This window comes from Nesoenas mayeri, assembly GCF_963082525.1.
Source record: "Nesoenas mayeri genome assembly, chromosome: 3".
Lineage (NCBI taxonomy): Eukaryota > Metazoa > Chordata > Aves > Columbiformes > Columbidae > Nesoenas > Nesoenas mayeri.
In genome coordinates, this window is record NC_137544.1 from 2,563,787 (window position 1) to 2,581,409 (window position 17,623).

At 45.0% G+C, this 17,623-nt stretch overlaps 1 protein-coding gene across 1 annotated transcript in view; it reads right to left on the reverse strand.

The window, feature by feature from the left end:
* Window positions 1-3,940: 3,940 nt before the first annotated feature.
* The window catches only part of KIF13B (kinesin family member 13B), a 123,143-nt gene continuing 109,460 nt past the window's right edge, over window positions 3,941-17,623 (reverse strand). The window contains exons 38-40 of the mRNA XM_080342525.1: window positions 10,708-10,770; window positions 8,536-9,544; window positions 3,941-4,527 (exon numbers count right to left, since the gene is read on the reverse strand). Coding sequence (XP_080198651.1) covers window positions 4,238-4,527; window positions 8,536-9,544; window positions 10,708-10,770 — 1,362 coding nt within the window. The 3' untranslated portion in view covers window positions 3,941-4,237. The remainder of the gene's footprint in view (window positions 4,528-8,535; window positions 9,545-10,707; window positions 10,771-17,623) is intronic.

The following is a 17,623-nucleotide window of genomic DNA, read 5'->3' on the forward strand; positions in this document are numbered from 1 at the left end:
ATGGAGGAACAAGACACTTATTGCGACCCCAGCTCAAGAGGGTTTGGTATGTGACCAACCTGCACCTTCGCTGATGATGTTTCTTGCCCAAATTCAGGCGGACGGTGCCAAATCTGGCCCCGCGGCTGCTGACCTAAGGCACTGTGAAAATGGAGCTTGTGCAAAGAACCGGCACAACGACACGAGCATCAGCATGGAAAACTCCTCACCAGCACAAACGGGTCCCCGCAATGCCCCAACTCAGCTCGTGTGGGTTTTCACGACCGACAGGTGGGAACGAGGGGGTTTCTTGGTCCGTAGGATGTGTTGGATGTTGGATTCCATCTCAGCCACTGAGCAAGCAAAGAGGTGTTGGATATCACCTCAACCACTGAGTAAACCAAGAGGTGTTGGACATTGGATTCCAATTCAACCACTGAGCAAGCAAAGAGGAGCTGGATTCCATCTCAACCACTGAGCAAACCAAGACGTGTTGGACGTTGGATTCCAACTCAACCACTGAGCAAACCAAGAGGTGTTGGATGTTGGATCCCATCCCAACCACTGAGCAAGCAAAGAGGAGTTGGATCCCATCTCAACCACTGAACAGAGAGGTGTTGGATGTTGGATTCCAACTCAACCACTCAGCAAACCAAGAGGTGTTGGATCCCATCTCAACCACTGAGCAAACCAAGAGGTGTTGGACGTTGGATTCCAACTCAACCACTGAGCAAGCAAAGAGGTGTTGGATGTTGGATCCCATCCCAACCACTGAGCAAGCAAAGAGGAGTTGGATCCCATCTCAACCACTGAACAGAGAGGTGTTGGATGTTGGATTCCAACTCAACCACTGAGCAAACCAAGAGGTGTTGGATCCCATCTCAACCACTGAGCAAACCAAGAGGTGTTGGATGTTGGATTCCAACTCAACCACTGAGCAAGCAAAGAGGTGTTGGATGTTGGATTCCAACTCAACCACTGAGCAAACCAAGAGGTGTTGGATGTTGGATCCCATCCCAACCACTGCGCAAACTCACTTCTTAAGGACTTGGGCATTATTACCACAACTAAGCTTTTCCTCAACTAAACTCCATTGAAGAGCCACATCCCTTGAACCGAAAACTTTAATATTTTGGATGCAGAGATGGAAACACCTTGAGAGCTGAACATAACGCAGGAAAAAGTCGTGGCTTGTGTTAAGAAAACCCAAAAAAGTCCCTCCAAAAAGCGTCATTGTTGTGGCTGAGCAGAGCAAACACCCCAAGCTCAGGATCTGTGGACACACGAACACATCCCCAACATCACGTCCCCAACATTTCCAACCCACCAACTACGTTTTCTACCCCCATCCCCGGCGCGGAACACAGAAAGCAAAGCTCGCCTCCCAAATGACAGTTCCTGCGTTAAATATCCTTCTTCTCTTGTATAAAGTGCATGAAAACCTTGGAAAATATGCATAGCTATTAACAGACCAGCCTCAGCTGCTGGGCAGTTCCAGTTAAGAGCACCTCCTCCTTTATGCTGAGTGTAGAGTTTTTCTAACATTAGTTATCAATAATAATAATTAAAAAGATATCTATGTAAGCTACTTTATGGTTTTAAACAGTTTTCTGGTTAGCTGGTGCAAAGTAATGATGGCTTTTAGAGGGATGCGCTCTCACCGCACCAAAATCTTGGAAAACATCATTAGAAGAAGCCTCAGGGGCCCAGGAACACTGGGCTGAGCAGGATGGAGTCCAAGAAGAACATGCTCAAATTCCATTTGTTTGGCTTTCTGGAGCTTGTGTCCCATCGGGGTGACGCGTTTATAGGGCGGCTTCATTTTTTGGGTGGAAACTGAGGAGAGGTTGAGTTTCCAAAGTCAAACAAGATGGTAAAACCCAAGAGAGCTCTGAGTAAAAGCCCCCAGTAAACCCAGGCGGGCGCTCTGGTGACAGAGCCGCTCCGTTATCCTCATCACCTGCTGGTAATTCAAACCACACCGGCCGGATTTAACACCTTTGCTCCCAGGATAACTCACCTGGAGGAGACGGCGAGAATGTTCTGTTCCAACCCCACTCAACATGTGGTTTTTGTACAAGAAACCCAACCGTATCAGTCATCAGAGCCTCCGACCGCGCGTCTCCGATGGGCAAACACTGAAATTCATCCCTATGCGGTGAGATGTAAGAATATGGCTGGAGGAATTGCTAGTGGGTGGTGCTACTAGTGAATTATTAACCCAACGGCATCTGCTCAACTCCTTCGCTCCGGCGCCTTCGCTCCCGTCTCATCGGTCCTGGAGAATGCAGAAAAGAGGCTTCCGAAGGATCCGCAGGTTCTTCCCTTCGTCTCTCCACCCAAACAGCAGGAAATCCTAAAGATATCCCTAAATCCAGTCCATGAAATGCTGAGACTAAAATAATAACCCACAGCTCGGGCAGGGGGCTGTTTCACATTAACGAACTTTCCGCAGAACAAAGTGCAATTAGGAACACGGGAAAGATGGGGTTGAGAAGATTCACAAGGCAAGTTTAAGAGGCATCGTGTTAATTAGCGACTGGAATTCATCAACGAGACTCATCGTTTCCCAAATCAAAGCGTTGTTTTTCTAGTCACAGATATAAAAACAGTCACGACTTTAAAAACCAGGATTTTAGCGTCTGGATTCTTTGCTGCTAAATTCCTCCCATCGCCTTGGCTTGAATGGACAGGAGCTTCGTGCAAAGGACAAGGAGGGAAAACTGTACACTAAAAATGTCTTTTAAAAGCTGGTCTGTACATTTTATATTAAGATTCCTTTAGGTAAAATTTAGGAAACACTGAAACTAGTCACAAAAAGCTGCAAAGACGCCCAAATCCCTATGCATGTCGCATTGTAACCCAACCCACTTATTGCTGCTACAGATTAGTTTCTATTTTAATTTTATTCCTTCTGCGTAAATGATATTAATTACAGTAAATCAGCATAATTATCTCCTTCGCTAAGCATCTCTATCTCCTCTGATGACAATATATCTTTCTCTTGGACCCCTGAACCAGATGGCTAAGGCACTTGGATACCCACGGGCAGCGATTAGGTGCATATTAAAGTTTAATCATTAATTTAGCATGCGAAATATTCCTCACGTAGATCAAACGCCTATTGCTCAAGCTGTCCAACGTGGCGACTAAACAAGACATAGCTCAGAATACGAAGGTCTGTGGTCTTGATTTGTTAGAAAATGAGTGTAGGTCGATACGTGCACATTTATATATATGGGCACGCAGTAATTTGCGCCACGGTTAAAAAAAAACAGTAGGGGTTACCAAAAATAAAACCAAGTTTAATAAAAGCCAGCCCAAACCTCATGATTTTAAGAGCGGGATTAGTGGTGGGGCCGAGGTTTGGGCTGGAGGATCCTCCTCTCGGGGCGGCGGAGCTCGCGGTGGGTGATTGTAAAGCGCAAACGTTTTGTGTTTTAATAAATAATAATAAATAGAGCGGGTCAGTCCCGTTGCTAGGCCGGCGACCCCCTGCTTGTGTGACGCCTAAAAACACACAGGCCAGGGGAACGTCGCGGCACCAAGTGCCGATGGTGCCGCGAAAATCGGAACCAACGAGAAGGTCCCGGCGCTTTGGGGCAAGTGAGAGAGGGGATCCCGTTATGGTTCAATGGATTAGACAGTGAATTCGCTCGACTCCCCTCTTTCCCAAAAAGAAGGAGTCAAAAATACCAATTTCTCCAATTCCCTGTAAATCAGCGAGAAGAATTCTGCTGATTTCCACAGGACAATCAACGGCCAAGGTCACACAACCAAAGAGCTGTAGCTTTTTTAAAATAAAATGTGTTTTGGGGGTTCTTTATTTCCAAATAAAGTTTTATGTTTGCTTCTCTGCCTGCCTGGAATCATTATAAACCTGCCCTTTCACCATACGGACTTAAAATTAGAAAATAAGTTATTTTGAGGCTTCTTTTTTGTAGAAATTGCAGTCGCAGTGAGAGGAGCGTAGTGTGTAAAGCGTAGTGGAAAACAACGCTGTAGTTTGAACCATTTAAGTGTCTCTTTGTTGTCTGAAAGGTGGGAGAGAGCAGAGCTCACACCGCCACCTGAAGCGTCACCATCTGTGACGGGAACCGAAGGACGTAGCCCCAGCACCACGACAAGGCCAAGAATTAATGTGTCAACCACCCAAAGCAGAGGAAAACAAGAAAATAACCTTCATTAGCGTTTGCCACAAATTCAAGTTCGCGTGGTTGGTTTATCACCCTGAAGGAGGAGGAGCTGCTCCCCCGTTTCAATTTGCCCAAGATTTCCTGTTCTCGGCGTTTTTCTGGCTTTTCTCCGGTCGTGGTGTGGATGCTCCATCGGGTTTGGTCATGGCGGTGAGGGACGCCAGGCTGGAGCCCGAGCCGGACGAGCCGCTGCTCTTTCTGTTCTCGGCAGTCGCTCCTTGTAGCCGCAGCCCGGCGCTGCGTCGCCTCGCCGCTCCCGTGGCCCTTCGCACTCTGCCGGGTTTCACCAGCAACCCATAGCCCGGGTTGCATCGGAAATATTGCTTCCCTCCGATCGAGCCATCGTTCTTACCTTAAACAAGAAGGGAAACGGTAGAGAAAATGGTTTTATTCTGTGCGAATGCTGTGCTACCAGAGGGACAACAATCACAGAACCCCAGAGTGTCAGGGGTTGGAAGGGACCTGGAAAGCTCATCCAGGGCAATCCCCCCATGGAGCAGGAACACCCAGATGAGGTTACACAGGAAGGTGTCCAGGCGGGTTGGAATGTCTGCACAGAAGGAGACTCCACAACCTCCCTGGGCAGCCTGGGCCAGGCTCTGACACCCTCACCGCCAACAAGTTGCTTCTCATATTTAAGTGGAACCTCCTGTGATCCAGTTTGTACCCATTACCCCTTGTCCTGTCACTGGTTGTCACCAGAAGAGCCTGGCTCCATCCTCCTGACACTCCCCCTTTCCATATTGATCCCCAGGAATGAGTCCCCCCTCAGTGTCCTCTTGTCCAGCTCCAGAGCCCCAGCTCCCTCAGCCTTTCCTCACACGGGAGATGCTCCACTCCCTTCAGCATCTTGGTGGCTGCGCTGGACTCTCTGCAGCAGTTCCCTGTCCTGCTGGAACTGAGGGGCCACAACTGGACACAAGATTCCAGGTGTGGTCTCCCCAGGGCAGAGCAGAGGGGCAGGAGAACCTCTCTGACCTACTGACCACCCCCTTCTAACCCACCCCAGGTACCACTGGCTTCCTGGCCACAAGGGGCCAGTGCTGGCTCCTGGTCACCCTGCTGTCCCCAGGACCCCCAGGTCCCTTTCCCCTACACTGCTCTCCAACAGGTCATTCCCCAACTTACACTGGAACCTGGGGTTGTTCCTGCCCAGATACAAGACTCTACACTTGCCCTTGTTCTATTTCATTAAAAGATGAGGAAGAAGATGCTGAAAGGGTAAATGTTCTTTATAAACACGCTGTGAAGGGAAACACCCAGGAGGAGAGAGCACTGTTGGCACGAGAGGACAAAGCTGGGACGAGAGCAAACAAATCCTGAGATCGATACACTTATTGATTTAAAGTCTTCCAGCTACCAGAGAGGTGGAGTCGCCTTCCCACAGAAGATTAAAAAAACAACAGTTGCTTTTGTATCTGAACTTGATAAAATTAAGAGATTAGAGGAAGCAGCGGCCTTGTGCTCCAGTGACACCAGTATAGCTCGCTGCCCCACACCAGTAAAGCCATTGCATGGAGACGGTTACTCCACATGGGACATTCCACCTTATTCACCCTCCCTGCTTGCCATTTGGTGGAATTCTTTAATTTCACCAGAAGTGTTAAATAATCAGTTCAGCAAGAGACGCATTAACAAACCATCAGGAAGGAAGGAAAAAAGACAATTAAAAGAGCTTCTGGGTTTCTGAGTTGATGAGAATCTGAAGTTGAGCAGAGTTATTGTTTCCATATCCTAAACCTCCCCAGAACAGAAAGAATAAATTTATGTTGATGCTGTTCAGATCGTTCTATTTGTCCCTTTAGATCATTCAAAGTTGGCACGGTCATTGTTCTGGGTACTGGGACAGAGACAGCTCCCATCTGTAAAGGGAACATGAAAAGATATTATAAATGACGTAAGGACACCCCTTTTGTTTTACGGGTGTTTCCTTCTCTCTACAACCATCACCATGTTGGGTCCAATGTACCCACACATGGCTGAGGACTTGGACTTCTCCTCCAAAGACACAAGTTTGTGACCGTCTTTCCTCAGTGAAGATCCAGAGAAGCCAGTTCTGCTCCAGCAAACCAGGGACTTAATGATGGTGGAGACAGAAGTGGGGGAAATAAAAATACCCAGTAACACTGGCAGTTGAGTCCTCAACAGACGAAAAACCTCATAGCCATTCGACTCTTTGACGGATGGAGAAGCTGATGCTCAGCGGGTGTGTGCAAATGGCTTAAAATAAGGGAAGGTGGCCTTCCAAGATCTAAATGAATCTGTAAATATATATATATATATATATATATATATGTTGCTTTGTTGTATTTTTTTTTAATAGGGCATGAATTCAGGACTGAGAATCACAGTGTCACAGTATCACAGTATGTTTGGGATTGGAAGGGACCTCAAAAGATCATCTAGTGCGATCCCCCTGCTGGAGCAGGAACGCCCAGGTGAGGTCGCACAGGAACATGTCCAGGCGGGTTGGAATGTCTGCACAGAAGGAGACTCCACAACCCCCCTGGGCAGCCTGGGCCAGGCTCTGTCACCCTTAGAATCAGCTCTACCTATTTCAAAGGGATCAGAGCTCCAGTTTGCTTTCCAGCATGGACAACTCCAGAGAGATTTCTGAAACCAGCTGATGAGACACCGTCCAGTTTAGCTGCTCTGAGCACACCCACGTGCAGGAAGATAACTGCTTGTTCAACGGGAGCTCAGGACGCTTGGCATGGTATTAATCCAGGTGAATGGCCCCAAACGCAGGGAAACATGCGGTGACTCCCTGCGTGTCCTGATTCAGACCTGGAGTGCTAGAGCTTGGTTAAAGGATTTCAATAAAGAGCTTTACGCGTCCTTGCTAAACCAAACCCTCTCACTCTCAAGGGCAGCGATATCTCTGCTCATCTCCGGGATTTTCCACTCGCCTTCCCGCATTCCCGCCTGCTCTTGGAGAAAATGAGTCCCATGGGAGCGGACATGGTTTACTGCTGGACTTGACAGAGTGAGTTTAATGGCTGGACTCGATCCTAAAGGTATTTTCCAACCTAAACAACTCCACGATTCTATATAGACACAAACAAACAGCATTCTGCAATTTTACAGCTTATTTTAAAATAGCTTGTGGGAGACGAGGTAATGCAAAGAGACTTTGCATTTATCTAGCCTGATGTTCCTAAATGTTTTTAGTCGGATCTGTTGCGATAGGACAAGGGCTGATGGGCCAATATTATTCAATATATTCATTAATGATTTGGACAAGGGAACTGAGTGTACTATCAGCAAGTTTGCTGGTGACACCAAGCTGGGAGGACTGGTGACACTGGAAGCTGTGCTGCCATCAGAGACCTGGACAGGCTGGAGAGCTGGGCGGGGAATAACCTAATGAAATTTAACAAGGGCAAGTGTAGAGTCTTATATCTGGGCAGGAACAACCCCAGGTTCCAGTATAGGTTGGGAAATGACCTATTAGAGAGGAGTGTAGGGGAAAGGGACCTGGGGGTCCTGGTGGACAACAGGATGACCATGAGCCAGCACTGGGCCCTTGTGGCCAGGAAGCCAATGGTACCTGGGGTGTATTACAAGGGGAGTGGTTAGTAGGTCGAGAGAGGTCCTCCTTCCCCTCTACTCCACCCTGGTGAGACCCCATCTAGAATATTGTGTCCAGTTCTGGGCCCCTCAGTTCCAGAAGGACAGGGAACTGCTGGAGAGGGTCCAGCATAGGGCAACAAAGATGATGAAGGGAGTGGAGCACCTCCCTTATGAGGAAAGGCTGAGGGAGCTGGGTCTCTTTAGTTTGGAGAAGAGGAGACTGAGGGGTGACCTTATTAATGTTTATAAATATATAAAGGGTGAGTGCCATGAGGATGGAGCCAGGCTCTGCTCGGTGACAACCATGATAGGACGAGGGGTAATGGGATCAAGCTGGAACACAAGAGGTTCCACTTAAATTTGAGAAGAAACTTCTCAGTGAGGGTGACAGAGCCTGGAACAGGCTGCCCAGGGGGGTTGTGGAGTCTCCTTCTCTGGAGACATTCAAAACCCATCTGGACATGTTCCTGTGCGACCTCACCTGGGCGTTCCTGCTCCAGCAGGGGGATTGGACTGGATGATCATTTGAGGTCCCTTCCAATCCCAAACATACTGTGATAATGTGATAAAAGAGGGGAGATGCAGACTAGATATGAGAAAGAAATAGTGCTGAGGGTGGTGAGAGGTTTACACAGACTGGAAAAAAGATCACAGCAAAGCAAGACCTTTCACATTTCCCTTCTCAAAATGCACCCAGTAACGGTTAATGAAATTCCCTCATTGAAAGGCAGCGTTGAAATGAACGCTGTACACTTCGACACGCTGTCTGCTTTACATCATATTTTACCTGAAGGTAAATCCAGTTCGACACCAACCCACGTTCCCTCTTGAAAGTCTGTGGGCCCGATGTATCTAACTGTGCCCGTCTTATTTGCACCAACGGTGACATATTCTCCCTCTTTCAGCCACTCGGGAACTTCATTGGCATCTTCCGAGTCGGAATTCACCTCCAGTTTGTCCTCTGCCGTGTCTGCCCCGTTGTGGTTCATTCCACGGGCGCCGGACGTGCTCTTTTCTCCTTCTTGTTGCTCTTCTGCGTTTGGCCAACTCGGGGGATCCGTCCCCAGCATGCTGGTGAAGGACTTCAGTTCTGATGTCTTCACTTTCTGGATTTTGAAGGGAGACGCTGCGATGCCAGGCTGGGACAATTGATCAGCATGAACCTGTGGCTTGGGAAACCCCAGTTCTGAAGCCACAGACGACGTTTCTTTTATCCGAGCTTGTCCCGCCCGCTCCGTTGATTGTTTGGATAACGACTCCTTCTTCGGAGCGGAGGCAGAAACGGAGGTTTTTGCATCGGTGGCCACAGAGGCGTCATTTGCCAGCTCGCTCGCAGTCACAGATGTGCAGGACTTTGATTTCGCAGCATCGCTCCCTTTCACTTCAGTGCCGTCTTTAGCTCTTGCGTGAGCGCTCTGAAGGCCGAAGGCGGGCGGACTGTCTCGTTTAGTACCAAGAAAGCTTTCTGGGTGCCCCGGTGTGTCACAAGAAGAGGTTTGAGCCGCGCCGGGAGAGGAGGAGTCGCTCATCACGGGCGCTTGGCCTCCCGGCTGTGCCGTGGCGTCGCTTCCCATTGCCAGGGCCTCGGAGAGCGTGGCTGTGGAGACACTGTGGGAAAAGTACCCGCTGGAGGCTTCACTCAGGGGGCTTGGAGGCCCCTCCGGGGTGTCCTGCGCTTGGGCATCTCCTGCGAGCTGCTGCGAAGGCACTTTGGGCGACTTGTCCGCACTCTTGTCCATCTCAGACGTCTGCGCTGCGGTTTCCAGTGGCCGTTCCCCTGCTTGCTCTTGGATAATCTAAAACAGAAGACAACACGCACCGTGGTGCTTTGTTATCCAAAACATCAGGGCTAAAAGGACACAAGGCCTTGGGGAATCACTAAGGCCTGAGCTTATCTAAACCCCCATCTGGCTGCAATCTGCGATGCGAGCTGATACGAAGTCAGCTTCACAAAACCGGTAGGATTGTCAGCTCATTTCTTCCATCAATAAGAAAAGTGTCCACAAAAAAGAAATACGTCCCCCAATATTTACTGAAAAATTATTTATATTACAGGAACAGCCATTTGCTGTTTGAACAGCAGGATTTATGTGAAAAGTGAAACAGCCGTGATCTATAAGTCTCCCGCAGTTATTTGGCTTAACTCGCGGGATTGATAAATCACGTCTCTCCAACTAAACCGTCATTTCTGTCCCCATTTCCAAACGCCATTCCCACCTCGACGCCGCCAGCACCGCGCACTTTCAGAGGACGAAATTAACTGCACCTCATGAGATTAACAGCCCGTTTTAGTGATGTATTTCTTGGCTGTAAAGTTTACTAAATCTGATGGATCAATATCTTTTGCCAGCACATGTACTCTAAAAGATTAGGATGTCTCTAAATCTCTTTGGGAGGGAGGAGGTTGTTAATATGAAGGACAGATTTGTACATGCCCTGTCTTAACTCTTGGGTCTACATTTTGTTCACTGTTCAAAATTTTGTGGTTTATCCCATCTAGTGGTTAAGTGTCCCAAATTACAGGATTTTCAGCTCATTCTGATGCGCCTTTTCTGCCGGAAACAGAAGCGAAGAGGGTATTGATTGAATCACAGGAATTTCAGAACCAAAGGCTAGCTTGCTATTGCTAAGTGAAATGTCATACAGAAAGGGTGTTTTTTTAATATTCCTGTGGATTAAAGACATATTTTTAGCTTTTCTATGGGGAGAAGGGTGTTCATGTGGACCCGCGAGCTCTGCTCTTTGGGTTTTCCCTTTAAAGCGTTCAGATAAGACAATGAAAGCGGAGTGGGACAAAGCTGCTTCGCTATTCATCAGACTGAAGTTGTGCTGAACTGGGGCAGATCACAGGCTCTATTTTCCCTCCCGCTTAGAAAGAGCCTGTTTTTCATGCCGATATCACGAATTGGCCTGAAATGTAGAACTGAAAACTGTATCATCGCGACCGGGACGCGCTCACCTGTTTGATCCTCGCGGCGCTGGCGTCGGTACCGGCCGACTGGACCATAATCCGAGGGACAGCCTGCAGGAACGAAAGAAGAAAAGAGCATTAAATACAAAGCACATAAATAAAAACTGGAGGATTGAATATTAAATATTGTCAAGCTGGTTAAACATTAAAGCTTATATCGGAAATTTTGGAAATGCAAGCAAACCTTTGTCATGAAGGGACAGTGCATTGTTATTTTCTTGCGTTCTGATATACCGAAAGTGTAAAACATTGACCCTTATATTGGAAATTTTGGAATCGCAAACAAACCTTTGTCATGAGGGGACAGCGCGTTGCTATTATATTGCGTTCTGATATACTGAAGGTGTAAAAACCCTAACCACGGCATCCCTGGATTTGAACACACAAGCAGCTACATGTACAAATTCACAGCGTTGGTCAAAGACGGATGGAGGAGCAACCGGACGAATCAGATCTGACCAGTGAAATCCATCACTTTAGTCCATCTCCAAAACTCCTTCTCCATCTCCAGTATCTTAATTCAGCTTAGATTTAGCATTTCCTGCTTTAAGGAAGCCAAACCCAAGACCTGCACATCCTCTTTTCGAGGGTGGCATCACCACGGTGAAGACGACACGTGCCGTTTGCTATCGCAATATCTTATGCCAGAAGAACCAGTTCTGCCTGAAGTCCGTTGCTTGCTCCATATTCGGCTCTTTAGGTTAAAGATTTGAAATAATCACCCTCCTAAGGCTGTAACAGCAAACTTGACTACAAATTTTAAGCTAAGCTGCCAACTTAGGCCACCAAGCCCTGTTGACACAGGAAGGGAAGGGGCCACCAGGCCAATGGAGAACCATGGAAAGGGAAGAATGAAGAACAGGAAAGAGGAGAAAAAGGCAGAAACATCGCTCCTTATGACCATTAAATAACGTACAGATTCATACTTTCAGACAAAGAGCTCTTTAAGGGCAAAATTTGGGAGGAATAAGAGTAATCCTGTCCCATAAAGACATAAACATGGAAGAAAAGAACAGCTATTATCTATACAGAGATTGCCGGGCACTAAATAAAACCCACCGTTGTTCGAGGGAACAAATAAACAGTGGGAGAGGAGGGGTTTGCATGTCATTAAACCCGCTCATTGAAAGCACAACACTGAAGTGGGGCTCAGGGGAAACTGATTTTGGGTACACAAGGTATCCGCAGTTTGACATCCTCCAGGTGACCCAAATCGAAACAAATCAATGAAGCCTAAAAATAAGCTCAACCCAAGAGGCTTCAGACACCTCGCAGTCCAGTTTCCATTGGAATCATGTGGGAATCTTCTCAGATAAAAGTATTAACCTGGAACCAAGTGCAGTGCTGACTTGAGACCGAGACCAGCGGTGGCTTAAAGCAACGAGCTGTGTGAGTATCCAGGCTTGGCCTAAGTATCACCAATATTAACTCAGACACGCAAGGATAATTTGATTATCGTAACAGCCAAGTGCTTCACTTTAACAAAGACTAGAGAGGAGATGGATTAACCTTCTCGCAAATTTTAGGTTTAATAGAAGCTTACGTGAGAGTATTTGGCAGAACACCTATTCTATACTCAACCATCTTTCAACCATGGGTTGGTCCATCTTGGGAGCACAAAGCCAAGCTATTAAATATCACCTTTTAACAAAAAAACCTATCTGCAGTCACAAGGTGTTAGGACTAATCCCTTAGAGAAGCCAAAGCTCTTAAATTCAGATTATCCCAGTTAAACACCTCCATTCTCCAATGCTAAAAACAAAGCATTTCGGCATTGCGGAAAGGTTCTGTGATGGAAAAACTCTGTCCTTGCCGCTTCTACGCTACCGTTTGTGATCTGGTAGATATAGTGGGGAAAACAGCTTTTCCTTTGTTTCATTAGACCTTGTATCAGGAGGTAAAACCAGCTCCAGGCACTGTAACAAAACTTGGTCTTTTCGCCCCATTTTCTCCCAGCAAATGTGTCATCTCTGGGATGTGCTCTGAGGTTTAGCATTGTTAAGCACTCAAAATTGGAATAAGCATTTGAAATTATTTCTCGGCTCCTTTGATTTCCTTTTATCACTTTAAAGCAAACAGAGAAAAGCGTTCGGTTGGGTTTTTAATCTCTCGAAACCCTTCAGTCTCGCAGCCTGTTAATCCATGAAATCTAAAAATCCAGTTGATATCAAACAGCGAAAGAGAGGAAACCATCACACTTCAATCGCTCCTTGTCGAGTTCCGCTCCTGAAATCTCCAAACTACAATAAATTTGCCAAGGAACATTCAGAAAAACATGGAGAAAACCAAAAATGCCATTATGAGGAGTGGCGCTTGTCCAAATTTGGTGTTGACAAGACCCAGATGGGCACAAAACCCCTCAATGGAACTAAACCAGACCTTTGTTACGAAATATCATCAAGTAACTTGGGGGTGATACTGAAAACAACGTGTTTGACTATCTGGGTAGATGTTTATTGGATGAAAAAGTGATTCTGAATCGAGAGCCAAGTTCTGTTATTAAACATTTGTAGATAGCGACGGCTAAATTAGACATATATATTTACCCTGTGGCAAAACGTGACCCTTCCACAGCGATAATTTTTGGCGCAATTCCTTCAACCAAGCTGACAAGAAAATACAGAGTAAGAGAGAATATGAAAGCAATTCACTTTAAAGCTTCTTTGTAGAACAAAAATTGTCTTTTTCCGTCTGTGCAGTGAATTTCTATGGGTTTCGCATTATTTTCTGGTCAGGCGAGGGTCGGTTTGCACGGACTTTGAGGTGACCAAAAGCCACGTCGTCACTGGTGATCAGTGCAATTTGGAGGCCAACCCGGTATGTTGGTGAGATTGAAAAGGAAAAGCAAATGTGTATCTCACCCCACTCCCAGAGGCACCAATATTAGTCCTAAACGAGCTCTTTTTCATGCCATTTATTACATATATAATGGCAATGAGCTCAGAAAAACACATTTGGTGTTTCTATGTCGTTAAGCACTTTGTAAAATGCCTCTCACAATGGTGATGGATGACTTTGGTACAAAGCTGTTTGACTTGGTGTCGCTGGCTGAAAACCCTTCAACGTTACCACCCGATATGTAGAAAATGGGAAACTTCTGCAGCAGGACACAATATTTGCTTCGTTAAATGGACATTTAAAGCAGTTTTGAGCACTCGGGATGAAACACTTACACAAGACATCACAGCAACGCTATAAGGATTCGGAATCCCCCGGTACGTGACCCAAAGAGTTGAATTCATTTTAAGAATGTCCCCTATTTCCAAAAGGTCTCCCTCAGCAATACTGCTCCCTGCCCTCCTTTTAAAAGTCATTAATCATTCAAATAGAATATCTTCTGCATTATAAAATGAGATCTGAATATCTTCTCTCCTCCTCTTCTTCCTCTTTTCTTCTTCTCTTCTCTTTTCTTTTCTCTTCTCTTCTCTTTCTCTTCTTCTCTTTCTCTTCTCTTCTTCTCTTCTCTTCTTTTCTTCTTCTTCTTCTCTTCTCTCTCTTCTCTTCTCTTCTTCTCTTTCTCTTCTCTTCTTCTCTTCTCTTCTTCTCTTCTCTTCTTCTCTTCTCTTCTTCTTCTTCTCTTCTCTCTCTTCTCTTCTCTTCTTCTCTTTCTCTTCTCTTCTTCTCTTCTTCTTCTTCTTCTTCTCTTCTCTCTCTTCTCTTCTCTTCTTCTCTTTCTCTTCTCTTCTTCTCTTCTCTTCTTCTTCTTCTCTTCTCTTCTTCTTCTTCTCCTCTTCTCTCTCGTCCACATCAAACTCCACCTGCTCCAGATGTGGCTTCTGAGCAGGATCTAATACTTGGGCAAGCAGACTAGAAGAAGCTACTGTCTTTTAAAGAAAATGGATTAACTACAGAATCTCATTATAAATAATATCTCCTTTATTTGAGAGTTTATTTATAAAGGAATAGACCTCTATAGTGTAAATCCCTCGTCCAAATCATTGATGAATATATTGAATAATACCGGCCCCAGCACTGACCCGTGAACACTGCACTAGATCCAGGCCTCAACTGGACTCTGCCCCATTGACCACGACTCTCTGGCTTCTTCCCTTCAGCCAGGTTTTGCTTACAACAGCCTCAGTGTTGAGACTGGAATTCTATAAACCTACTCATCTACAAAATTTAGAGCATTAAAATTACCACAGTGTCTTTCTTTAAAGGTATCAAAAGATGCAAATAGATGCTCTTTACAATTCAGTGACAATTTCACAATGTCTTGACTCAGAACTGAACCGATGAGAGCTGAGCTGAGCTTACAAACCAGGCCTAACTTCCCGCCTCTGGTTTAACCACCCGTTCCCACTCCGTCCCACAAGGCTGCGCAAGATCAGCCTTATATTACTGGTCTTGAAGTCAGTTTTTAAACTACAAAGAGATCTATTTTAAGAGATTTTAATTTATGTTGTGGATTACTTAGGGGACTCAAGCAATCAGATAATGAATGCAAACGTTTTTATTAGGATGGGATGCTATTTCTGCTTTGTTTTTAAATAATAAAAGCGAATATATGAACAGGAGTAGGTGAAGATTCAATGCAGTTGCACTGGAGAGCAACCCAAGTTTTTCCATGATCATTGGATCTGTGTAATAAAATGAAAGCTTAAAATTATTTGCTACTTTTAGTTTTGTAATAGAATGAGTTAATTGGATTACAAATGCAGCTCAGTGATTGGAGAGGTTTATAGATAATCTTCACAGCTCTATCAGTAGAGGAATTTGGATTCTTCACTCCTGTTAGTGATCGCAATGCACAGAAGAGCGGAAATTGAAGGAATTGCTACAGAATTAGCTACAGCACAGAAAATAGAGACTTTTGCTGTGAGACGGGCTTTAATATCATAACTATCATGTCTCCTGATCTGACTTGCAGCTTATTTGTATTTGTATATTTATATACTGGGTGGGTGATGGGGCTGCTGGGGAGTCAGTGTTTGACAACCAACTTCTACACCTTTTATATCAGCTTCTACACCAATTTCTACACCTTTTACACCAACTACTACACCAACTTCTACACCTTTTACACCAGCTTTTACACCTTTTACACCAGCTTTTACACTTTTTACACCAGCTTTTACACCTTTTACACCAGCTTTTACACTTTTTACACCAGCTTTTACACCTTTTACACCAGCTTTTACACTTTTTACACCAGCTTTTACACTTTTTACACCAACTTTTACACCTTTTACACCAGCTTTTACAACTTTTACACCAGCTTTTACACTTTTTACACCAACTTTTACACCTTTTACACCAGCTTTTACACTTTTTACACCAGCTTTTACACTATTTACACCAGCTTTTACACTTTTTACACCAACTTTTACACCTTTTACACCAACTCCTACACCTTTTACACCATCTTCTACACCAACTCCTACACCTTTTACACCAACTTTTACACCTTTAACATCAACTTCTACACCAACTCCTACACCTTTTACACCAACCTTTACACCTTTAACATCAACTTCTACACCAACTCCTACACCTTTTACATCAACTTTTACACCTTTAACACCAACTTCTACACCAACTCCTACACCTTTTACATCGACTTCTACACCAACTTTTACACGGACTTCTACACCTTTTACACCAACTTTTACACCAGCTTTTACACCTTTTACACCAACTTGCACACCTTTTACACTACAGAAACTACAGAACGATGCATCTGGGTTCTGTTGAAGAATAAAACTTCAAGCGACAGGGGACATAAATGAATGTGCGAGGTGAGAGAATTTGACCCCTAACTGGCAACTGATGGATTTCTGTTACCATAAAGAGCAAATTTGGAGGAATGAATGACTAAAGGAATGCTTTACAAAGACAATGGAAAGGTCTCAATCATTCTTTCCCGGCTGAAAGCAAATGAGTGGATAAGTAATACGTTTTTGCACATAAATACCAAAAAGTGGATCCGTTTATTATTTTCTCCTGGTTCATCAAACAACTGAAGCGAAGGAGAATTTCCAAAATGCTTCTCAAGCTTCCTTTTCCGTGCATATCCGCTCCATTATTTAAGAGTGCTCAATTATCTAATGTCATTAAAATCTCTTGTGGAAAAATGCTGGTGAAGTCTTGAACTAGATGGCCATCTAATACTAGATGTATTAAATCTCCAATATGTTAAATGATAGTTAATGGCTGTACATCTCTGCAGAAAAAGCACCAGATTTGTTTTGTTGTAAGTTGTTGATTTCAGTGCTTTTGAGCATCATTTCCGATACAGTACTTAACCTTTGCACTCATTTATAACTGAAGTTCATCAGGACCGAGCAGCTCGTTGCCCAATTTCTGATCCCTGTGAGTAAATAGAAGATGAGTTCTGATCCCTCATGCTGAAAATACCTCTTCATTTCAATCGCACGCCGTTGTTAGCCTGGCATCAACTTTAAAGTAAGCAAGCACATATAGGAATTATAATTCCCAATGCTGGTTTTGTTTTATTGCCTGAGTTTCATAAATACAAACCCATCCCAGCCAAGGTGGTGGCAGCCGAACAAAACCGCCGTCTTTGACCTTCTGCTGCAAGTTTAGCGACTAATCTGGAGAATAATGAACCGCAATTAATGAAATCTGCTCTCGTATTCAAGTGCGTTCCTCAGACGGCACATAAAATAATTGAAAGAACTTCCTGCTCTCTAATTAGTTAGATTGAATTAATTTGGCATAATAGGATTCTTTATGTAACTAGCAGAGCGGCTTCCGATGAAGCTGTTTATGTCCCTAAAAGATTGGTTTCTGATGAAGCTGTTTATGTACTTTTAAGTTAGAAAGTGCCTATTTTCTCCATTATCTGATGCCTTTAAATTAATTGCCAGTGGTCTGTAAGTAAAATAAGCCAAAATTTAAGCCTTTTTGGATCGCTGAAGTTGCTTTTAATTTCCCTACCCTA